Raw genomic sequence first — 24,966 nt, 5'->3', positions numbered from 1 at the left:
CAGACCCCCGAGACCAGTGGGCATTGAGGCCAACTGTCCAGAAATCAGGAGTGTTGATTGTTGGATTTCCCCCAAAATTCAGACTGACAGAGAGGAGGCATAAGCCCCTAGCCCTTACTACATTTTCAGTTAAGTTCTCAACTTTCTCCTTATATTCATTATGGTCTGTTGTGAGAAATTTGCTGCAAAGACAGAAAGGACTCAGGAGTGTATGAAGTAAGTTGGCTATTTATGATTCTTGCAAGAAGCAGGCAACCATCCAAGGGGCAGTTCCTGGGGAAGATCTGCCCTAATAGACACAAGAATGAGCCTTTTATTTCTTGTCCCAAAGCACAAGGTCTCTCCCTTATCACCTCATTGGCTGGGAATGATGAAATTAACAGATTTCCTGGTTCTCTCATTGCATGATCCTCCTTGACATGCCCTCATCATACAAATCCATGTTCAAAAACAGTGGACAACTCCTTGGGGGAGGAAAAGTTAATATTAATTAGCTCATTAAGCATGCACACTCAGTGCTTATAGGTACTTTTTCACCCACTTCTTGGTTTTTTCTTTGATTTTTATCAGTTTATCAATTCAGGGACTCATTATCTTGTTTTGAACAACTAAGTCAGCTTACATGACCTTAAGTCTTTTGTGTCCCTATAATAGACACTACCTTTCACTCACTACCCTTTCTAGCTCCTCCACTGTCCCTCCTTTTGGTCCTTTCTTAGCCTTTTCCTCCTTGTATTCAATTGCTGTACCCCCCCCCCCCCCCAAATCAGTCTTTTCCCATCCCACTGCCCTAAAGCATTCCTTTTGCCCTTTACACACTGAAAGCATTGCCTATCCTCTCTCTAAATGACCTAGTTTACTATGTTTTCCTCCTTCTTCCCTATCTTCTACTCTTGTAACTTATTTTCCTTCATACACACTATCCTGTACTTTTAGCTCCAGGCCCTTTCCCTGGGTGCTTCTGAAGAGCTCAGATGTGGTGGAGGCCTCTTCCTCTTACAAGACTCCCTCACTTCATTTCCCTTCTTTAATCCTGCTCTCACTTTCCTTTCCTGCTCCTGGATTTATAGACTTTTCTTCATCACTAGTCTCAGAGATTTCTAGATTACAAGTTGAATATGGATTTTAAAACCTAACATAAAAAATATCCCTGAATCTTTACCTATTAACTAATCTTATTCTATAACTCCATTTCTACCTTATTTGTGAGAACACTGTACTTCAGTTCTTGTTGCTGCGGTAGTTAAGTTTGGGTGAAAGAAAGGTTTGGGGAGGGGGGAAGAGGGAGCAGGAAACCTACTTTAGTCCCAAATAACCTTTAGTATCTTGGGAGTTGATTGAATAGGAAGAAGTGGCTTAGTGTTCAAAGAAAGCAAACTCCTTGAGGGCACAGGGACTGTCTCAGGTTTGGATTTGTAATACCAGGTCCTAGTACAGTGTCTGACACATAGCAGGAAAGTAACTAATAAAAATTTATTGATGAGTATAGAATGAGGACTCCCTTGCATTGTAGTGATCAAAACATTAAACTGATCTAGTTGTCGTTTTCAGGGAAAGGCCAAGGATAGGAGATGGAACAAGAATAGAAGCATTTTTGTTTTGAGAGCCCCCTAAGTGAGTGAGCTAAGGCGGAAATGGTGTAGTCTAAGGTATCTCACAAAGCTGAATGCTATTGAACTCTTATTGATTAGAATAGAAATGTTATGTGGATTACATAGAATTTTCTAATTTGATTTTTTTGTTTGTTTTGACTGGGATTAAGTGACTTGCCCAGGGACACACAGTTAGGCAGTGTTTAATGTCTGAGGCCAGATTTGAACTCAGGTCCAGCTGATTCCAAGAGCAGTGCTCTATCCACTGAGTCCTTATTGGGACAAGCAGGGCATCTTGCTTTAATTAAGGCATTTTTGAAACCTGGTCAGCTTAGTAGTACCCAGATTTCATCCGGACTAAGAATGCTGAACCAGACACATCCCCTATGCCCCTTATCTCCTTTGCAGCACAGGTACCCAGGTGTCTATGAAGGAGGTCTGGAAGGTCAGCAAGTCGTGCCCCTTTCATGCTTAAGAAAGAGTGGCCTGAAGAGTGGGGTAGGCATCTGTCTGACATGCCCAACTTGAAACCCTGGGGGGGAAGGGGGGAAGAGATCTGTAGCCAGCCTTAGAGGTGTCTGGGGCAGAGAAGTACCCAGGTGTGCCATCTACCCCTCAGCAGTAAAAGCTGAAGGCAGCTGGAAGGGATGTAAGAGGAGGAGGGGAAGGTCCTCTGCCCTGGCAGGGGGCCACAGCAGCTTGGTTGGGCTAAACAAAGTTAGCTCAGAAGTGTTCCCCACACATGGCACAGAAGGTGCTAAAGGAGCAGAGCTGGGCGGCCCAGTGTGCTTTATGGAACAATTAAAATTAACAATCCAGATGTTGGGCTCGCCAAGTGAAATGAGATGGGAGCTTGGATTAGAATCTGGAATGGCCAGGAAGTTTCCCCGAGGCAGCTGGAGACCCATGTAGCCAGAAGGCCCAGCCTTGGCACCACCCACCAAGCAGTGCCCCCACCCTCATCGGATTTTTTCTTTATGGTCAAAAGTTCCTCATTTTCCTGCCCTGTGGAAACCCTAACACTGAAGAATCAGATGAGCAACTTGGGACATATAATTGGTTTGTCAGAGGGATATGGAGGCTTTAGTTGTATACCAAGCAGGAAACTCTAGTATACCCCTCTTTTCAGGTTTCCTATCATTTATAGTATCAAATTCAGTTTGACAAATGTTAACTAAATACATTATACTCCACTTTTTACTGGGGGGGTTCAAAGAGAAATGACAGTTTCTGCCCTCAAAGGAGTCAGAAGTCCTCTAACAGATAAAATATAGAAGTTGCTCTGATTTAAAGTAGGCTGTGATAAGAAGGCTGCCTAAAAAAAAAAGAACCTCTTCTAATAGTTTAGAAAAGGGAGGAATCACTTGGCTGGATATAAATGGCATTTAAACAGAGTCTTGAAAAATGGGTCAGATTTTAACAATTTGATGGTGGAGAAGGATATTACAAACAGAGGAAATGGCATTAGTAAAGGAGGAAAGTTGGGAAAATATCAGCTGTGTTTAAGGTAGTTTGAATCTGGGTTCTGCTTCTAACTAGCTGTGTGATCATAGCTAAGTCACTTAGTCTTTCTGAGGTAAAATGGGATAATACTGCTATTAACGTTAATGGGGATAATAATATTTTGTACTTTGTACTTTGTAAAGCTTAAAATAGTGTTCTGAATAATTGTTATAGAATCATAGACTCTTAAGAGTTTGGTGGTCATGGAGTCCACCTTCATATGAAGCTTGTTTAGATAAAATGTGTTTATGAGAAGAAACATCACTGTGGCTCTAATTCAAGGATGGGAAACCCATGGGGTCATCTATGGTTCCCTGTTCACTCTACTTCACTTAAATCCTGTAACTTTTACTTTTGAAATGTCCCCTTCCTTTGGTTGCTATTGCTATAACTGTGTCTCAGACTGCTTTCCCACATCTTGCCTCAATTATTGTAATAGCTTCCTATCTGATTTCTCTGCCACAAGTTTTTATTTTTTCTAAAAATTAAGCCTCTCCTGCTTCTCTTCCTTTATTTTCCTGTCAGCAAAGTGTGGCCTACTCTCTCTTTCCCTTGCGTTTTCATCTTTCTATCAGAAGATGGGAATCATGTCTGTGGAATCTTGGTAGGTCATTAAGCTGATCAGAGTTCCTAAGTGTTTTTAAGCTGACTTTACAATATTATTGTCCTTCAGTAAATCTTTTTATAAGATTGTATTTTGTTTTATGAGATCAAATGTATTTATGAAAGGAATAAACAGTAAATATATAATATATATTTAAAAACCCCTCAGTATTATTGTCTTTCTCCTGGTTCTGCTCAGTTCACTCTGCATCAGTTATGTGCATCTTCACAAGTTTTTCTGAAATCATCCCCTTCATCATTTTTTACACAATGATAGCATTTCATTATTTTTATATTCCATAATTTATTCAATTATTTCCCCATTGAGAGATGATCCCTCAGTTTCAATTTTTTTTTGGCCACTTCAGAAAGAGCTGTAACTGTTTTTGTACATTTGTTTTATCCTTCCCTAAATCTACTTCCCTTTATTATCCTCTTCTTCCCGTCCCCTACTGACCTCCCTGCTGAGTGAAATGTATGTGTGTGTGTGTGTGTGTGTGTGTAAGAGATAGGGGGAAAAGAAAGAAGGAGGGAGGCAGGAGGAAAGGAGAAGGAGAGAGAGGAGAGAGGAAGAAAGGAAAGGAGAGGGGAGAGGGAAGAGAGCTTTTAAGAGGCAGCTAAGCAGTACAGTAGAGAAAATGCTGAGCCTGGAGAATTCAACTATGGGGCCTGTGTGACCTTGAGCAGCTCATCTACCTCTCTTTGCCTCCATGTTCTCAACTGTAAAATGAGGATTATAATAGTGCATATCTCCTAGGATGGTTGTGATCACATTTGTAAAGCTGGTTAGCACAGTTTGTGCCATGTAGCAAGTACTTATTCCTTTCCCTTCCCCTTCCCACTTTGACTAGTTCAGATGAGAATGAAATTTGTGTCAGCTGCTTCCCCTATCCCTTCTTTTTTGTATATACTTCTACCTGTAAACTCAATCATATAAGATAATTTTCCCCAACTTTCCCCCCTCCCTTTCCTCTCCAGTGAATTCTTCTTTCCAGATCATTGAAACACAACAGACCAATTCCCAGACCTTCTAGGTAAATTCATAGAGAGAATCTGATGATAATATCCCCTGATGATAATAGGATTCTGAAGGGACCTTGTTCTCCAAGGGATCTTGTTCTCCGAGGACTCTGCTCTCTCTCTTCTTTTCTTTTTCTCTCCTTCTCCCTTTCCTTCTTTTTTTCTTTCTCTTCTCTCAGTATTTGTATGATTAGCCTCTATTGTTTTAAGTTTCCCAAAGTGAAACATAAGGACTTTGCACTCAACTCCCTCAGCCTCCTCCAATCCTTTGTGTGACTGAGATTGATCCTTGACTTATTGACTTATTCTAATTCTTATTACATTGAAATTTCTCTGTAGCTCTGATCTTTTAATTAAGTAATTCTTGGAAAATCCTCTGTTTCATTAAAGGTGTGTTTTCCCTTGTAGCATTACACTTAGTTTGTCTGAGTAGGTTATTATTGGCTATAAATTGCCTTCTGCATTGTCATATTCCAAGCTCTCTGGTTCTTCACTGAGGTAGCTGCCAAATAGTGTATGATTCTGACTGTGGCTCTTTAGTCCTTGAATTCATTCTTTCTGGATGCTTGTAGTGTTTTTTCATAGATCTGGAATTTCTAGATTTTACCTATGATGTTCCTAGGAACTTTCATTTTGGAGTATCTTCCAGAAGGTAAGCAATGGGTTAAATGTATTCACACTTTTTCACTCAGGTTTTAAGAGGTTTGGGGAGTTTTCTTATATGATTTCTTGAAGTGTGAAGGGTCTAGGCTCCTTTTTTGGTCATGGCTTTCGTCTCCATTTTCTATCCTTCACATGCTGTCTTCTTTGTTTATGACTTTGCTCATGTTGCATTCATACTTAGAAATGTTTAATGGATAAAATCTGAACTCTATAGTCTAGAACTCAGTGGTGTCCATTTATCTGGACAACCTTTCTTTCCAACCTACTTTTCCAGCCTCCTCACACTAATTTCCTTCACATATGCTATAAACATACTGAACTATTTAATCTTTCTAGAATTCATCTCATATTTTTCTACATCCTTGCCTTTCTCTTCCTTATTCTCTTCTCTTTCCCTTCCCTCTATAGGTGTTCATTGCTTGTGGCCTGGTTCACAATGCAAACTCCCCTGTAGTGACTTTTATAGTTTTAAATGCCTTTACCCAACCTTAAAATAATCTGAATCATCATCATAATGTGTCTTTTCATGGTATATTATATTTATACGGTATATATCATATACTGTTCAACTAGAAACTACTTGAGAGACTCCATTCCTTTGTATCTTTCTCACCATTAAACATAGACTCTACACTCAGTAATTATAAATAACATTTATATATTGCTTTAAGATTTACAAAGCATTTAACATATATTATTTGACTGGGAGATATTTAGTGATTATTGAATAATTCAATGATTAGATAAGTGAAATGGCATCCAGAGGGGTAGGAGGAGAACCCAGAGAGTGCAGGGTCATGAAATATTTTTAAAAAGCATGAGCAGAATTTGGTACTGTAGAGAAATGAAGGTATTTGAGATATAGTGGACAAAGCCCTGGATTTGAAGTCAAAAGATGAGGATTCTGGTGTTACTCTACCTCTTAGTAGCTCTGTGACCTTAGGCAACTCACTTGATTATCTAAAATGCAGTTTTGGAAGATAAATCCTTTTACTACCTGCATAACCATGTTGTTGTAAGGGAAAAGCATCTTCTAGATGTGTAAAGCATTGCTATCCTCTCAGAGGCAGTGTGGAAAAGTAGAAAGGAAATTTAACTTGGAGTGAACAGATTCAAGTTCAAGCCCCAGCTCCCATGCTTCACATGAATCTTTATTATGGATGAAAGAGACTTTATAGATGATCTAGTTCAACTCCTTCATTGATGAAACAGATGAGGAAGCAGAGATAATAGCCTACTCAGATATTGATAGTAAGTGGCAGAGAAAAGTCTTTCTGAGTCTATTGTTCTTTTCCTTCCAGTATACTTCCAAGTTGATTACTCCCTCTGAGCTTTGTAGCTCTGTCTGCTTTAATATTCAGTAGAACTTTGAGCTGTTGGATTTCTCAGGAAGGATTTCTCAATCCTATTTTTACCACTCAGCCAGTCCTGATGCTTTGAACCTTCACTCATCTCTTATGGCTTCAGGGGCTCCTCCTACCCTTCATTCATAGCTCCCCCTGAAGATATGCTACTTTACTCCTTGAAGATATTACATCATCATCACTTTCAAGATAACAAACACTTGCTAGATTGTTCCATAGAGGTTTTTACTAAGATTTCATGGAAATCTGGTGTGTTGTAGCATCTGCTCTCTATTGTTTGCTAACAGACTTTGGACCTCTTAAGGCTAGCTCTTCTTTCTCCAGTCCATTGACATTTGGCATTTTCTCTGACTATTCCTCATACCTGGAATTCTCAACCTTCTCATCTCGGGCTCCCGACTTCTTTAATTTCCTTCAAAATTCAGCCTTCTAAAGGAAGCCTCTTCCAATTTGTCTTAATTCTTATGTCTTTCTTTTGTATATAATTTTCTATCTATCCTGTATGTAGTTTGTATACATTATTCATTTGCTTGTTGCCTCCCTCTTAGATTGTGAGCTCCTACAGAAAAGGGACTGTTTCACCTTCCTTTATATCCTTAGGACTTAGCACAGTACCTGACACATAGCAGGTATTTAATAGATGCTTATTGGCTAACTAACTAATGTATTGCTGACATGCTAGAATCTGCTACAGCATGTATTGTTTTCATTTATTTTTAAATTCTGCACTTAATGCCAACTAAAATAAACATTTCCATATGTATGGTAGAACAGAAAAGAGTTGTACATAAAGCTGCATATCTCTTATGTATACTTAGCTTTTCTCTTAGTATATAATTCTGCATGCTACTTTCAAAGCTATTCAGCTTTTTTATTATTCCTCCTAATCCACAGTCACCTTTAAGGGCATTGAGCCACCTCCGTAGTTTAGGGTATAATTTAGACAATTATGCTTTTAGAAGTAAAAAATGTAGTTCTTTATTAAAATAACAAGCACAATTAACTTCAAATTAATCATATATTATTTGTATCAAAATTTTAATTAATATTAAAATGCCATATGGTACCTTTCTTATTAAAATTCATATATCAATCATTGCTTGATTGAATTCTGGTTCTTTCTTAAAGAATGAGTAAATAACTTTATACTTAAGTTTTGTTAGAGTCTGAAATTTTGGACAGAGGAAATAGTGTTGTTGTTTTTTTAAATTGTTGCAGACATAGGACAACCAATTCTAGCAATTTTACTTCCAAACCACCTGATCTAAGGTTTTTTTTTATTTTTAATAAGCCCCTAACCCAAGTCATAAGATCATAGATCTTGATAATGACCACTTTTCCGTCATCACTAATGCTTCTGTCTAGAACATCACAATTGGCTTAGTTCCATGCCCAAAGGGCTATCAAACTGTGCATATCCTGTGATCCAGCAGTGTTTCTACTGGGCCTGTGTCCCAAAGAGATCTTAAAAAGAAGGGAAAGGGATCCATATGTGCAAGAATGTTTGTGGCAGCCCTTTTTGTAGTGGTTAGAAACTGGAAACTGAGTGGATGCCCATCAATTGAAGAATGGCTGAATAAATTGTGGTATATGACTGCTATGGAATATTATTGTTCTGTAAGAAATGACCAGCAGGATGAATACAGAGAAGCCTGGAGAGAACATGAACTGATGCTAAATGAAATGAGTAGAACCAGATCATTGTACTCGGCAACAAGAAGATTATATAAGGATCAATTCTGATGGACATGGCTCTTTATAACAGGAAGGTGATTCAGGCCAGTTCCAATAGACTTGTGATCGAGAGAGCCATCTTGTACCAAGAGAGGGAACTGTGGGGACTGAATATGGATCACAACATTGTATTCTTACTTTTTTTGTTTTCTTCCTCAGTTTTTCCCTTTTTGATCTGATTTTTCTTGTACAACATGATAAATGTGGAAATATGTATAGACAAATTGTACATGTTTAGCATATATTAGATTACTTGCCCTATAAGGAAGAAGAGGGTGAAGGGAAGAGAGGGAGGAAAAAAGTTTGATACACAAGGTTTTGCAAGGGTGAATGTTGAAAATTATGCATATGTTTTGAAAATAAAAAGCTTTTAAAAAAAAACAACAACAATTGGCTAATTCCTCCCTCTAGGGTTGTTGTGAAATTAATGATCTCTGATTGCTGTGCCTTTGCTGAGTCTATGAGCCAAGGTTCATTTTTGGGTTAAGACTGGCATTGCTATTGAGAAAGGTCAGTCCAGTGCATAGATAGTTGTCATTGAAAACAGTGAGCTCCTCCCTATTGACTGAGCTTACTTAATATGGACCAGAATCTAATATTTGTTAACTCTTTCCCGGATCATCATTCCTCATCCGTTTTAGATTCTTTCTCCTTTTTCACTTGATATTTTGGTCTGCCACTTTTTCACTGAGTCCCTGGAACCAGATCCTTGCTATTTCCAGGTCTTGATGAGCACAGCTCACAGCTGGGCCTGAGTAGTGCCTACAGAAGACCAAGGCTCTACAATTGGATCTTGTTCTCCAAGGACTCTGCTCTCTCTCTTCTTTTCTTTTTCTCTCCTTCTCCCTTTCCTTCTTTTTTTCTTTCTCTCCTCTTAGTATTTGTATGATTAGCCTCTATTGTTTTCAGTTTCCCAAAGTGGAACATAAGGACTTTGCACTCAACTCCCTCAGCCTCCTCCAATCCTTTGTGTGACTGAGATTGATCCTTGACTGCTCAAGGCTTCCTACTTTGCAGTTATACCTTCCTGCTTATCTTTAGGAAACATTTCTTATCCAACTTGGATACTGGGCACCCTGTATTCACTGTCCTTGATATGAGAGTGGAGAATCACTCACTCCTGCAAGTAGTGGAGAACTGACTCCTTAAACCTTTTCTTTTGCCTCATGTACAACTCATATAGGAAGGCTGTGTGTGTGTGTGTGTGTGTGTATACTGGACTTTATTGTGGCTAGAGTGTAAACTGATTGTGATTATCTGCTCTCCAAACTTGATAGTGTGACTTTAGCTTTGTTCTAATACCAGTTTCTTCAAATGAAATGCCTAAGAGGTAATTTAAAAAACAGATATAAAGATGGAAATTGCAGGGAGGCAGATGACATCAGCTTGACATAGAGAAAAACTTACCAACAATTTTAGTTGTCCTAAAGTGAAGGTGGTGCTTCAGGGATAAGGAGTTCCTTGTTATCTTAGTCAGAAACTGGATAACCATCTCTCAGAATTGTTGGCAAGGGGATTTCTTCTTGAATAGTTTGGACTAGGTGACCTCTGAGAGAGGTCATATAATATAGTTGGGAATGTGTTGGTATTGGAGTTAGGAGAGATCTGGATTCACTCCCTCCTCTGATACTTCTTTGCTGAATAACCATGGGTAAATCACTTAACCCCAGTGAGTTTCAGTTATCTCATCTGTAAGATGAGGATAATACTGAGTTTCAAATAAAATAAGATATATAGAATGCTTTCCAAACTATGTTGTTGTTCAGTTCAGTCATTTCAATCATGTCTGACTTTTCACAATCCCATTTGGGATTTTCTTAGCAAAAATATGGAAGTGGTTTGCTGCTCCTTTCTCCAGCTCATTTTTACAAAAGAGGAAATTGAGGCAAACAGGATTAAGTGACTTGCCCAGGGTCACACAACTTTGAAGTGTCTGAGGCCACATTTGAAATCAGGTCTTCCTGCCTGCAGTCCAGGCACTTTTATCCTACTGTACCACCTAGCTGCCCCTTGAAAACTATAAAATGCTATATAAATGTCTATTGTCATTATTATTCTCAGTATGATATTTTATGGAATTTGTTTATCCCCTTAGATCTCTCCTTGCCCCACATACATATGCACACAGTTTTGAAAGATTGGTAAAAGTAGACTTTTAACTAAGTATAGAGCAATGGACTTTCTCATTCATGTGATAGATCTTTCTGAATTCATTTTTTTGTCATTGAGAAGTTTAATCAGGGCCTCCCTGAAAGAAAAGAGAAAAACAAAAGATAGCATACTGGACTATGCTCTAGAATACCAAGGTACTCCTGCATGAATAGATGTACAGAAGGGGGAGTGCATGTGTGAGTATGGATCTGTGTGCATGTTGAAAGCAGCTAAATATCAGTAACAAGCCCAGTGTTCTGTTCATTTGCAGTGATTTGGGGGAGGTCATCCTTGGGTTTGCCTGGCTTCTTGGGCAGTTATAGAGACAGATACATATAGGTTTAAATACAATGAATTCATAAGTCCTATTTATTTAAGTCTGACAATGTAATACTAGGTGCTGGCTCTGAGCTGGTCTTGGTGACTTCTTCTAGCCAGAGGTGTGCTGTCTGACTCGGCAAGCCTTAAGTACAACTAGAAGCTTTTATTACCTCCATATGCATCCCTCCAGGAACTCAGTTAGGCCTTAGGTTCTGTCCTGCTGGTAGGTTCTGATAACCAAGGAGAGGAAAGAAAAGTTTCTTCTAAAACCCCTTGGGGCAGTGAGAAGGCTCTCTTCGGGATAAGCTAAGTAAACAAATCCTGTTCCTCTCTAGTTGTGCTGTGGAGACACTGCAGGCCATGCTGTTCCGTGGAGGAAGTGAGGAGGTCATCACCTGTATGGGTCTAGAAGGCGGCTGGGAGCTGATGAAGACATCTGAAGGCCATGAAGAGGGAGTTACTCTTCTTGCCAGGTAAGGGAATTCAAAGGGGAGAAGATGGTTTTATACCAGTTGTCCCATTTGGCCTCTTTCTAGGCCATCCCATCCCAAACCCTCCTTTTTGATCTCTAGCCACATCCCTGGAATCCTAAAAACTTAAGAGTTATAAGGGACATTTTAGAGGTCATCTGGTCCTACCTAGCAGTTCCTTGAGGCCAGAAACATAACAGGTGGTCTTAAAGACCTCCCTTTTTGTCCTTGACTAGGAGATTGGCAACATCCATTTCTGAGCTTTATAGGTCAAATAGTTCTGATAGCAGGGCCTTAGGTTCTTCCCAGTGATGAACAGGTGGTGAACAGTTCCATTTCCTTACTAGTGTATCAGAGAAGATATAGTTGTGCAAGGCTTGTGTCAAGGAGAACTGGCAATAGCGGTAGAAGAGATTTCTCCCATCCTTACCCCCCCCATACCTGCACTAGGCATTCATGGGGTGAGAGGAGACATTAACAGCCATCTCTGGTCCCTGTTGGCTAATCTTACTTGACTTCAGGGTTCTCTTGACTCTTACACATTCCTTCCTCTGACTCCCAAAAAGCAGACCACCTCTTCATACTACTCATGCTTAGAATTCCCTGTAACAGATGAAGAATTCAGAATAATCTAGCCAGAACCATGGCTCTTGTATGAAGACTGACTTCCTTCAGAGCTAACTTTGGGGGTTAGTCATGGAACATTTAATCTGAAGGGGCAGTTCTGATGGTCTAAATATGCTTTCTTTGGAAGTCAGATTTAGCAGGAAGAAGGAAAGAAAGAGAAGGAAAGGGACATGTCGGTAACAAAGGAGAAGAAAGCAAGCCTAGAGGAGATGACTTCCTCCAGCTCTGACAACATAAGGGTCAATGGGCCCAAGCTGCCTTTGCAACTACAACAAGCATTTAATGAGAACTTAAGTATTATGCCCTGTTCTCAGGGCTGGAAGTATAGATAGAAAAGTAATATAGCTTCTGCCTTAGGACCCTTACTTTTTGTCCTGTATCTCTCCTCCCTTTCCAAGTCAAACTCCTTGAAAAAGCGATCTGTATTTATTGCCTCCACTTCGACTCCTCCACGTTTTCAACCCAGGGCCATTTGGCTTCCAGTCTCATCACACTGTTGAAACTCTTCTCTCCAAAGTCATCTGTAATGTCCTAATTGCTGAATCAGATGGCCTCTTCTTAGTACTCACTTTTTTTTTTATCTTTTTGCTACATTTAACACGGTTGACCAACCACTTCTATGAGATACTCCCTCCTCAGTGTCTCTTGGTTCTTGGTTCTTCTATCTGACCAAGCAGTCTCTAGTCTCTTTTGCTAGCTCATCATCCATTTGGACACATTTAACTGTGGATATTTCCCCAGGTTTTGTCCTAGTCCCCTCTCCTTTCTCTCTCAATAACCTCATCAACTCCCATGCTGAGACAATATCTTGCCTCAGACATTGTGTGGCTGTTAAAAGTAGAGGGCTGAAACTCTGAAAAGGTGTGCTTGAATCAGACAGCAGAGCACTTAAGGCTAATTACCTATCTGATGTGAGATAATGGTTCTGTATATTTAGATGAGAAGGTGATGTGATGGCTCTCCTCACCATTGGCACTTGCTGAATGTGTGGTGGTGGGGTAATCATAGGCAAGCATTGGAGGGTTGAGGGAAAGAGGTCAGAGACATTTGGCTGCAGGAAAGAGGAGAAGAGAGGCTGGAGACTCCAGGCTTCAGAATCCAGGATCCATCTTTGGCAAGCTATGTGGCAGCTTGCCTGCCTCCTTCACTTCTCCCCCAAAGGACCAAGGACTTTGACTGATCTGGACTCTGATTGATTCTGTGGCCCTCTAGAGAGTTAGCCCAGACTTTATAGTTAGAATACTAACAGATCTGTATATCCAACCTCAGTGCTCTCGAGAACTTCATTCCTGAATCACTAATTAATTAGAGATTTCAAACTAGGTGCCTCAAAGATAATTCAACATGTCCAACAATGAATTGAACTTATATTTCTCCTCAAAAGCTCCCCTCTTCCAAAATTTCCCTTTTTCTCTTGGAGGGACCACCATTTTTCTAGTTTGTAACTCTAGCATTATTCCTGAATCGTCTTGCTTACTCCCACATGTTCAATCTGTTGCCAAGTATTTGCTACCTTCATAACTTCTCTGATATCAGACACCTTCTACATTTAACTACCTCTCACAACCTCTTCTCTATATTGTCACAAGTATCTCTTAATTGTTTCCCTTGCTTAGAATTAGAACTCTTAATTCTTCCTACACATTTTATCAGAGTAATTATCCTTAAGCACAAACATGATCATAGGAATTCTTTAATCAATTCCAGTGACTTCCTATTGCCTCTAGGATAAAGAAGTTCTTCTCTTTAGTTTTTGAAGTTCTCCACCATCTCTTCCCAACCTATCTTTCCATCTTCCTTAAACATCCCTATCCTTTCCTGCACTCTACAATCCAGTCAAATTAGCCATCTCCACTTTCCATTATCATGATTTGCCACTTGCTATTTCCTTAAAGCCTTTCTTTATCCTCCCCAGTTGCTAGTTCTCTCCTTCTCAAACTATTTTTTATTTAATTTAGCATATGCTGATTTTTATTCACTTTATTTTTATGCTATTTATAGGTTACATATGTGTGTTTTTAGTTGTTTATCAGTCATGTCTGAATTTTCATGGTCCTATTTGGGATTCTGTTGGCAAAAATATTGTTTTCCATTTCCTTCTCCAACTCATTTTATAGATGAGGAAGCTGAGGCAAATAGGGTTAATTAAGTTACTTGTCCAGTAATTATTGAGATGAGATTTGAACTCAGGAAGATGTCTTCTAGACTCCAAGCCCAGCACTTCATACACTGTCACCTAGCTGCCTATATGAATATGTATATATATATTATCTATGATTTGTTCTGTTCCCATAGTAGGCATCTAATAAATGTCTTGCTGATTGATTGATTCTCCTGGGTGGCTAGAGTGTGTTCAGAGATAAATACATACTGGCCATATGTAGAGTAAACTCCAAGTAGTTTTTGAGTTTGTGGGTGGGGAACTAACAATTGGGAAACATGCTCTTAAAGGAGTGACAAGTGAGCCAAGCCTTGAAAGAACCTTGGGGCTCCAAGAAATCAAGATGAGGGAGAGGAGAGAGGAGTGCTTCTGAGAAGAGAGCAAGGAGGCAGAAGACTGTTTAGGGAGGTGAGAGGCAGTGATGGGCTGACTCTGGACTGGAGGGGCTTTCTATATCAGCGGGAGTTGGCATTTCATACTGGAAGCAAGAGGGAAACAACCAGAGTTTTTTGTGTGAGGGGGTTACCTCATCAGACCTGTGATTGAAGAATATAAAGCTAGCTGTTGTGTGGATGATAGATTGTGGAGAAGGAGAAATTCCTGTAAATTAATTAGGAGGCTCTTTCTGTTGTTTGGTGAGAATTGATAAGGATCTAAACAAGAGTGGTTTTGATGTAAGAAGAGAGTAGGAGTAATATGCAAGAGATGCTGAATGCTAGAGATAGACTCCACCAGATTAAATCATTGGATATAGAGATTAAGTCAAAGATGAGACTCCTAAGCTGTGAACATGAATTCCCTTTACAAAAGTAGGAAAGTTTAGGAGAATGAATGGAGTTGGGAAAAAAGAAAATGAGATCTCTTTGGGACATGTTGAGTTTGAGATAATAATGGGATATTCAAATGAAGATGTCAAGCAGATAAATTAGGATGCAGAACTAGAGTTCATGGGAAAGAATAGGGCTAGCTGTGTAGATTTGTGAACCATCTACATATGGAGGAAGGAAAAAAAAAGGCATTAAGCACCTACTGCAGGTCAGCCAATGTGCTAAGTGATTTACAAATCTTATTTTATCCTCACAGCAGACCCTAGTTGGTAAGTGCAGTCATTATCCCCATTTTACAGGTAAGGAAGGTGAGGCAGAACTTAAGTGACTTGTCCAAGATCACACAGCTAGTACATGTCTGGCACCAGATTTGAATTCATATCTTCTTTGCCCTGTCTTGTGTCTGTTGCACCACCTAGCTACCTGTAGAGAAAATAGATGAACTCATGAGAGTTATGAGATCTCATCAAAAGAAAAGATGCAGTGAGAGAAAAGAGGATCCAAGGGAGAGTCCTGTAGTACACCCATACAAAGAAGGAAGGATATGATAATAATCTTGCAAACTAAATCAAGGAGAATTGGTACAAGAGATAGGAAAATAACTATCACAAACAAGTATTTCAAAAATCAATAGGCAAGCATTTATCAGGAACCTACTATTTGCCCAGCATTTTACTAGTAGGTGTTGGGGATACAAGTACAAAAGAACCAAAACAATCCCTAATCACAAGGAGCTTATTATATTGCTTTTTTTTTCCCCAAAATACATGTGCAAAGAGTTTTCAACCTTTACCCTCGCAAAACCCCATGTTCCAAACATTCCTCCTTCCCTTTTCCTCTTCCCTCAACAGCAAAAAATCCAATATAGATCAAACATGTGCAGTTTCTTCAAACATATCTCCACAATTATAATGCTGACCAAGAAAAATAGGATCAAAAAGGGGAGAAAATGAGAAAGAAAAGAAAAAAACAAGCAAACAACAACAAAAAAGTGAAAATACTATGTTATGATCCACACTAAGTCCCCACAGTCCTCTCTCTGGGTGCATATGGCTCTCTCTATCACAAGACCATTGGAACTGGCCTGAATCATCCTGTTGTTGAAGAGAGCCAAGTCTGTCAGAATTGATCATCACATAATCTTATTGTGTACAATGATCTCCTGGTTCTGCTTACTTCACTCAGCATCAGTTCCTGTAAGTTTCTCCAGGACTCTCTGAAATCATCCTGCTAGTCGTTACTTACAGAACACTAATATTCCACAACATTCTTATAATATAACTTATTCAGTCATTCTCCAATTGATGGGCATCCACTCAGTTTCCAGTTTCTGGCCACTACTAAGAGGGCTGCCAGAAACATTTTTGCACATGTGTGTCCCTTTCCCTCCTTTAAGATCTCCTTGGGATATAAGCCCAGTAGAAACACTGCTGAATCAAAGGGTATGCACAGTTTGATAACTTTTTGAGCATAGTTCCAAACTGAAGGAGCTTTTATTGTAATGGGAGAGACAAATATATAAAAGAATAGATTGCAGAAATATGAAATGAATAAATACATATATATCCAGAATTTAGTACAGGTTAGTTTGGTAGGCACTAGCAGTTAAAGGAATAAGACAAGGCTTTATACAAAAGGATGGTCTTTGAGCTGAGTCTTAGAGAAAGAGAGGAACTGCGAGATAAAGGAAGGAGAGAATGTTCCACTCCTGTGGAACAACTAATGCCAAGGCAGCAATATAGGAGATGAACAAGTGTGAGCAAGGAACAGAGAGGAGCCGAGTTTGGCTGGATTGAAGAGTGCAAGAGAATGATCAGTCTTCATCAAAGCTGGGAAATAACCTGAGTTGAGGCAAAGTGGTAGAGTTGGTTGAGGAGAGAGGTGGGAGTATCCAGAAGGAGGGGATGCAGAGCGGCCAAGGGGGAGAGCTGAGAAAGGGCCATGGTACATGGCAATCAAGATTTTTATTGAAGATCTGGAAATGAGGGTTCAGTGTGTGTGGTAGGGATGGTGTGGAAAGGAGCAGTTAGTAGGAGGGGATTGTCTCAAGGTGATCGAAGAAGAAGGCAGTAGCATAGGGAATCTAAGAAAAGGTTTGGAACAACTGTGGGGGAGTGATAAAGTATCAGTTAAGGAAGGGCAAAAGAATTAGCGTACAAAAAGTGTGTTGAAAGCATGAAAGAAATTTGTTGTGGACCCAGTTCGCAGTGTTAGTTGGATAATTTCCTCCATCCTTATAGAAGTAGGAAAAAAGAAAGTGGATAGTGTCTGTAATGATAGAATCAGTCATGAGACTTGTGGATAAAGAGAGTAATCAAGTGGAATGGCAAGATATTTTGAAAAAAAAGGAGGGTAATACCAAAGCAGGGGTGATAGCCCAGAAAAGCCGAGAAGAGAAGAATGACTAGGGCTTAGAAGAGTAAAGCATAGGGAGAGTTGGAAGGACAGGAGGTTATGACCAGATGGAGGATTTTCAGAATTGTAGAATGTGAAGGTGAAGCATTTGTGGATGATGACATGATCCAAACATATGCCTGTCTACATGTATATTTGGAGATGAAGATGTTGCTAAACTTAGAAGCAAAGGTATTTCAGGGCACGTCAGTATATAAATTGTGGTGCACAAGTATTATTAAGTGCAGGAGTCTCAGAAGTCTTTGGAGAGGAGCCTTAGAATCCAGATCCAGCAGCACAGAGATAGGATGCTCTGCTTCTCTCAAGGGACATAAACACATCATATAGAAACAGTCTCTCTCTCTCTCTCCTTTTTATCTGCCCTCCCCCCAATCTCTCTTTCTCCTCTCCTTTCTTTATTCTTTCTCTTTCCCCTTCCTCTTTCTCCTATTCTTCATCCCCACTTAAAGCTACTTTCTGCTTTTTCTTGCATAAGGCTAGAGAGAGTACTATTTCTCACTCAGGGATGAGATCCTGGGATCCTTAAGGTGAACCTAGAAGGAGAGGTTTCTAAAGGAGAAGGGAGGTTTTGATGAGCTAAAGGACCTAATCTATGACCCAAATCTGGCCAGTGTTTTTTATTAATTACTCTGCAGATGTGTTTATCAGATTTTTGGATGGCACAAAGCTGTAAGGGATAGTTATTAGCATATTAAATGCCAGCTTCAAGATTCCTGTAGGTAAAGAGCTCTATAGATGAAAGTAATAAGTGGGATCTAGCAAGATAAAACTTTATAGATGTAAATGTAAACTCTCACATTTGAATTTTAAAAAACAGAAATAATTGTACATGCATGGGCTGGGGGAAACAGAAGAGATAATAATAGTTCATACAGAAAGGATCTATGTTAAGTTCTCAAAGATATGAACAAATTGTCCTCAAAAGAATTGCTAACTATTAGCAAATATATATATATGAAAACCAATGTTCCAAATCCATAATAATAATCAAAATGAAAATTAAAACAACTGTGAAATTTCACTTCAGACCAGCAAATATGACAAAAGATGGGAATAGTCAGTGTTGAAAGAGTTGTAAAAACATAGAAACATCAATCAATGCATTGTTGTTGGGCCTACAAATTAGTTCAGTTATTTTGAAAAATAGTTTAGAATTATGTAAATAAAGTGGATAGAGTGTCCATATCTCTTAACTCAGAGATTCCACTATTAGTAACCTCAAGGAGATCGTTGATAAAAAAACAAATATACCAAAATATTTAAAGTAGAACTTTTTTTTTTTAAATACCAAGGAATTGGAAACAAAATAGATGTCATCCAGTTGGAGAATAAATAGCCATTTAGACAAAGTGTGTGATGAGTGAATGTTATTATGCTGTCATAAATAAAGATAATAAATACAAAGGACGAGGGAAATAGGAACTGAGAGACAGTGAAGGAAACCAAAGAAAACAATATACATAATTAACACAAAACAATAAAAAAACTTACTTCAAATTGTAAAGGACAAACTTGTTCCCAAAGTCAGTAATAGTCAGTAAACATTTGTTTAGTACCTACCATATGCCAACCACTGTACTAAGCCTGAAAGAAGAGATATGAGAAGATTCCTCTTCCCCCTCCTTTGCAGAGGTAGAAGGGTCTACAGATGTAGAAGGTTACATATATTTTCAGATCTTAAAAAATGTCCTGATGGATTTTGCAGATTTTTTATCTTCTTTTTTTGAAAAAATTTCCTTTAAGGAATGACTCTGGAATGGGTAAGGAGAAGGAATATGAGATGTTTAGGTGATATAAAAACAAAGGATATCAGTCAAAATTCATTTAAGGTTAAATATGAGCCAGTAGCATGGCATGGCAGCCAAAAAAACATTTGTAATATTTAAACATTCAGGTTTTTAGGAAGAATATTATTGACAAGTCAGTGCAAACACCCAATAGATTAACCAAGGCAAAAAGAGGAGTGAAAAACATGTCATGTAGTATTTATGCACAAAAAAACTGGAGAAAAAAGAGACCCATTAGTTGGGGAGGGACAACTTAGAAAAGTTGTGGAATAAGACATGGAATGTCATAGTGCTATAGGACAATGAATGAACGATGCCAGAGAAATATGGGAAGTAGATGGTGGAGAGGACACAGGCTTCATTCTGAGCTCCCTTCTATCCGCAGTGCCGATTACCAAATTCAGCCTCAGAAGTAATGCTTAACTGATAGAATCCCAAAATATTGGGAGTACAACAAATTACCAGCCGAAGATAGTCTGGAAGATCAACAGAAAAGGTTTGTCCTGATTGGCGGGAGCAGGCCAGCACAGGCAGGGAAGCAGAACACAGAGGCTAGCCCACGCTGAGCAGACGGGGGCAGGGTGTGGTCTGTATGGGTGGAGAATTTGCAGGGAAGACTCGACCACAGGTTGGCTGCTCTGCTTTGGTTGCAAAGCAGCAGATCAGCAGAGAAGTTACACAAACGCCAAAGGTAAAGGGAACCCCAAAACACCAGAGATTAATAGGACCTGGCCACATGTACCCGGCACCGGGAGTGACTCAGCACGGAGCCCAGTGCAGCTATGCAGCCCGGGGCAGTCACATTTCTGCAGCTGTTCACAGGACAGCTACTACTATTCATCTGTCCCTGTTCTGTAGAGGAAGCTGGTAATCTCCTTTTCCTGAAGGCAGACCCCAAGGGCTTTTCAAAAAAAATGAGTAAAAAAGCAAAGCAAGCTCTAACTACAGATAGCCTCTATACAGAAAGAGAGCAGGTTTCCAACCCTGAGAAGACTAATAGCAGACAGTCTCCAGACAAAACCTCAAAGAGGGATATAACTTGATCCCCATCACACAAGGCTCTCCTAGAAGAAATTATTTAAAGAGAGCTAGAAGAAAATGGAGAAAGGAAAAAGCAGCTCTGCAAGAGAGTGTGGAAAAGGTATGTAACTCATTAAACAAAAGATTTGATAAAGTGGAAATAGAAAACAACTTCCTGAAATGTGAATTGGAAAAGGTAAAGAACTCCCAGGGAAACAGAATTTGTGAATTGGAAAAGATAAAGAACTCCCAGGAAAATAGGATTTGTGAATAGGAAAAATAAAATAACTCATTAAAAAAAGTTAGTGAAATGGAAAAAAATTCCATAGAGCAAAACAACTCATTTAAAAAATCTATTGGACATATACAGAAAGAAGTAAAAAGTTAATAAAAGAAAATAAAATTATTAATTTTCATTAATCATTAAAATCATTAAAAATCAGAACTGAACAAATAGAAATGATTTGTTGAGACATCAAGAATCAGTCAAGCAAAACTGAAAAAATAGAAAAAAAATGTTAAGTATCTACTTGAAAAAACAATAGACCTGGAAAATAGATCTAGGAGAGATAATCTGAGGATTATTGGACTTCCTGAAAATTATGATGAATAAAGAGCCTAGACACTTTTTTACAGGAAATCATCAAAAAGAACTGTCCAGATGTAATAGAATCAGAAGGTAAAATAGGCATTGAAAGAATTCATCAAACACCTTCTGAAAGAGACCCCCCCCCCCCAAGAAAAAAAAATTAAAACTCCAAGGAACATTGTGGCTATATTTCAGAACTATCAGATTACAGAAAAAATATTACAAGCAGCCAGAAAAAAATAATTCAAATACTGAGGAGCCACAATAAAGGATCACTCAGGAACTAGCTGCTTCCATGTTAAAGGATCGAAAAGCCTGGAATCTGATAATTCCAAAAAGCAAAAGAACTTGGAATGCAGCCAAGAATAAACTATCCAGCTAAGCTGAGCATTTTCTTCCAGGGAAGAAGATGGATATTCAATAAACTTAGGTGAATTCCATTTATTCCCAATGAAAAAAAACAGAGCTAAACAAAAAAAAAAAAAAAAAAAAAAAAAATTGACCTCCAAGTATAGGACTTATGAGAAGCATAAAAGATAAAAAGAACTCTTGGGAACTGTATTTCTGTTATGGGCATACATAAAAAATGCATGGTATAATTTGATTTTACTCTCATAATACCAAAAAAAAAAAAGGAATTAGAAGAGGAAAGGGGATTGTATCAGAAAAAGGGAAAAAGGGAGACAAAAAGAGGGAAATTGCAACCCACAAAGAGGTAAAGGAAACCTATCATATCTGAGGGAATTAAGGGAGGGGAAAAAATATTGTGTGAATCTTACTGTCATTAGATTTGGCTCAAAGAGAAAATATTAGACATATTTGGTTTGCAGAGAAACCTTTCATCTCATTAAAAAGTGGGAGAGGAAAAGGGAAAAGGAGAAAAGAGTAATAAGGGAAAGGTATAAGAAAGGGGAAGGGACTCAAAGGGGGTGAGAGGGATTTTAAAGAGGGAGAGCTGCGTGAGGCAAGTGGTGCCCATAGTTTAATACTGGGAAGGAGGGTAAGGGGGGAAAGAAAAAGAAAAGTATAATCTGGGGATAATAAATAAGATGATAGGAAATACAGAATTAGTAGTTTTAACCATAAATGTGAATGGGATGAACTCTCCCAATAAAGCGGAGGTGGATAACAGACTGGATCAAAAGCCAGAATCCTACAATATGTTGTTTACAGGACACGTTTAAAGCAAGGAATTACATTCAGAGTAAAGGTAAAAGGCTGGAGCAGAATCTATTATGCTTCAGGTGAAGTCAGAAAAGCAGGGGTAGCTTATTTCATCCTTATTTCAGATCAAGCAAAAGCAAAAATTGATCTAATTAAAAGAGATAAGGAAGGAAACTATATCTTCCTAAAGGGTAGCATAGACAATGAAGCAATATCGATACTAAACATATATTCACCAAGTGATGTAGCATCTAACATCCTAAATAAATATGGGAAAACATGTCAGAATTGATTCTAAGAGAGAAAGCAGGACAGGGAAAACCAGAGACATCACATTTTTTACCAGAGTGCAAAGGACAGCGCCAGTGAAACCATGGAAAGTGAAGCTTGTAACATCATAGGGATCAAGCTTGGCTCCAAAGAGTAGAAATGGAAGAGCCCTCGTTCTTTCACTTGTTTGCATAGCTGAACTTTGCGTATGAAACACTATATCTGAATTTTTCTAAATGTTGGCTAGTTTTGCAGAACTGCTTTCTTCCTTGGTATATGGGAAGAGATAGCAATATAATGGGAAATGTAGGCAATGTAAAAATTTTTTAAAAGTCATTAAAAATGTATTTCTTAAAAAAAAAAAAATACCATGGTTAAGGGTGAGTGTTGCCCTACTTAAAGTTGTTGTTAAGATGTCTTGTTACCTAAATGATGTAAGAACAAGGCTCAAACTCAGTCACAATTAATCAGATATAGGCCTTTAGATTAAGTGTAAGAAGTCCTTAGAAAATGGAACGATGCTGCCCAGAAATTATGTTCAGAATGATTGAGGAAATTTGGTCATGCCCGAGGAATTGCTTATAAAATATCAAGCTAACTGAGAAGCAGGCATTCCAGAGATTGGAGGGGATGTAGCATTCTCGTAAGCCAGAGCAAACACCCAGCAGATCAGCCGAAGTGGAAAGAGTTCTGAAAAGCAGGGCATGAGTCATTTAGATGGGACAAGGAGATGAGGGAATGGGAGCCCTCACCTTGGCCTGAGCCTTATTCTCTTGTCCCCTCCCTTCCCTTTTTGCCAGAGACTTCGTGAGTTTTGAAGGGTCAGATGGATCCTGGGCGCATCTTGGAGTCAGTTGACAACAGTGTGTCTCCATTGTTAGCCAAGGACAGATTGGATTGAGACTCATTGCTAATAGATTTTGTACCTAAGGGAACTTCTTGAGCTTATCTAACTAGGACAAAAAGAACTTCCAGCAACCAGGAGGTAGGAACTTGAGTTCATTCTTCCTTGGACTCTTATGTTTTTGTGGAAGAATGTGTCATAGACTTGAGGAAGGGGAAGCTGTTTTGTATGAACTAGATGGCACACTGGATAGAGTACCAGTCCTAAAATCAGGAAGATCTGTTTTCTCAGGTTGCTGTAAGGGTCATTGTCGATAAAAGTGTTTTAGTATAGGGTCTGGCAGACAGTAGGTGCTTAATAAATAATTATTCTCTTCTTTACTGTACTTTGCAAATACCCTTCTCTAAGAGCTACTTCAATTTGACTACATTGATTTTCCACTGATAAATCAGCATGCCAGAACGGGGAAGTGAGCCAATAGCATTTTTAAAAAAATGTTTTCCCTTCTCTTCTGTGGTATTCCCTAACACCCTAAGGAAAGGAGCCATAACCACATTCTGGGGACCCAACTTGTTAGTTTATGTGTGACTTGGGAAAATGAGCTTCACATCTTGCCCCTTCTTGCAGTTATTGGTGCAAAGACACAAAGATCTGAAAAAGCAAAGATAATCTTGGTCTTTAACAGGAAGATGGAGGGCAGAAGAAAGTCATATAGAAAAGTAATAGAAAAAGAATTTCTGGACACTTGGAATTAAGCAATAACTTTGAAACTGTCTGAAGGATTGTGTTAGATACTGTGAAGAGAAAATAACAGCTTGTCCTTCAAAGAATGATAACATAGATCACAGGTGCTGTAAAGTGAGAAGTCATCCAATGAGGCTCCAAGGAAGAGAAGCGTAGTGGGGATTGTTGATGCCCTCAATGATGAATTCCAAGAGAGCTGTTTGTCAGCATGCATATAAGAAGTGTTGAGGTCTTGGGTCCTTTTAGGATAATATATGAAAAAGCTTCTCTCAATACTTATCAAACAGGTAACTACTGCCCACTTCTGATGATTAATGTGGGCACAAATACTGTCACCCAAAGGAACTGCTAAAGATTGCATTGTCTTGAAGAAATGAAGGCCTTAGAATCATTGGAAGTATTTGCTTCGATTTGCTGGGCAAAGGCCAAGGGCCTATTAAAAAAAAAAAAAAAAAAAAGCATAATAGGCAGGTGAGTCATATTTAAAATAGTAGTTATCTGAGAAGGGCATTTGGATTTTTGGATCATAGCTTGAAATCAAGAAATGATAAGTTCCCAATTAGGCAAGGCAAGAATATATTTCTAAATCTAATCAAAGGGACTTTACTCTGAAAGACAAAAAGAGAAACAAACTATCTCTATAGATGTATACTAGATGAAGTATTCTAGAGAGTACCTGGAGTGTCATGTGGGGATGGATAGTATAGACACCTGGAAATCCAAAGTAATCACAATCCAAAAAAAGAAACCATTATCTAAAAATAAATCAATGAAAACTGATCCCAAATAGACAAATGTACAAAATATGGTTAACAAGCAAACTAGAGATCCTAATAATAAAGGCATTTTGACTTTCTAGACAATGATCGGTAGAATGATACTTTTTATTATAATACATCTAAGGAAGGCTAAAATGTATTTAAAAGAAACAGGATGGATAAAAGGGAATTGATGAAAGAGAATGCTCTATTAGAAGATAAAATTGTTTGAAGAAATCCAGAAAGCAGAAGGGAAAGCATAGTAAATAGAGCATTTTGGTAAAGGTGGATGGAGGTAGAAATAGAAATGATAATTTTAGCTATATATATTATAACCCA

General features: G+C 38.7%; 1 protein-coding gene across 7 annotated transcripts in view; it reads left to right on the top strand.

Annotated features, from left to right (window-relative positions):
* Positions 1 to 24,966, top strand: part of MROH1 (maestro heat like repeat family member 1) — a 181,575-nt gene that overhangs the window by 139,088 nt on the left and 17,521 nt on the right. For all 7 annotated transcript variants that reach the window (XM_031947386.1, XM_031947384.1, XM_031947381.1 and 4 more), the window contains one exon: positions 11,287 to 11,424. In XM_031947386.1, the coding sequence (XP_031803246.1) occupies positions 11,287 to 11,424 (138 nt within the window). The remainder of the gene's footprint in view (positions 1 to 11,286; positions 11,425 to 24,966) is intronic.

Source organism: Sarcophilus harrisii, chromosome 1 (genome assembly GCF_902635505.1).
Source record: "Sarcophilus harrisii chromosome 1, mSarHar1.11, whole genome shotgun sequence".
Taxonomy (NCBI): domain Eukaryota; kingdom Metazoa; phylum Chordata; class Mammalia; order Dasyuromorphia; family Dasyuridae; genus Sarcophilus; species Sarcophilus harrisii.
The sequence above is the reverse complement of the archived record's forward strand: the minus strand, read 5'-3'. Positions and strand labels throughout refer to the sequence as shown.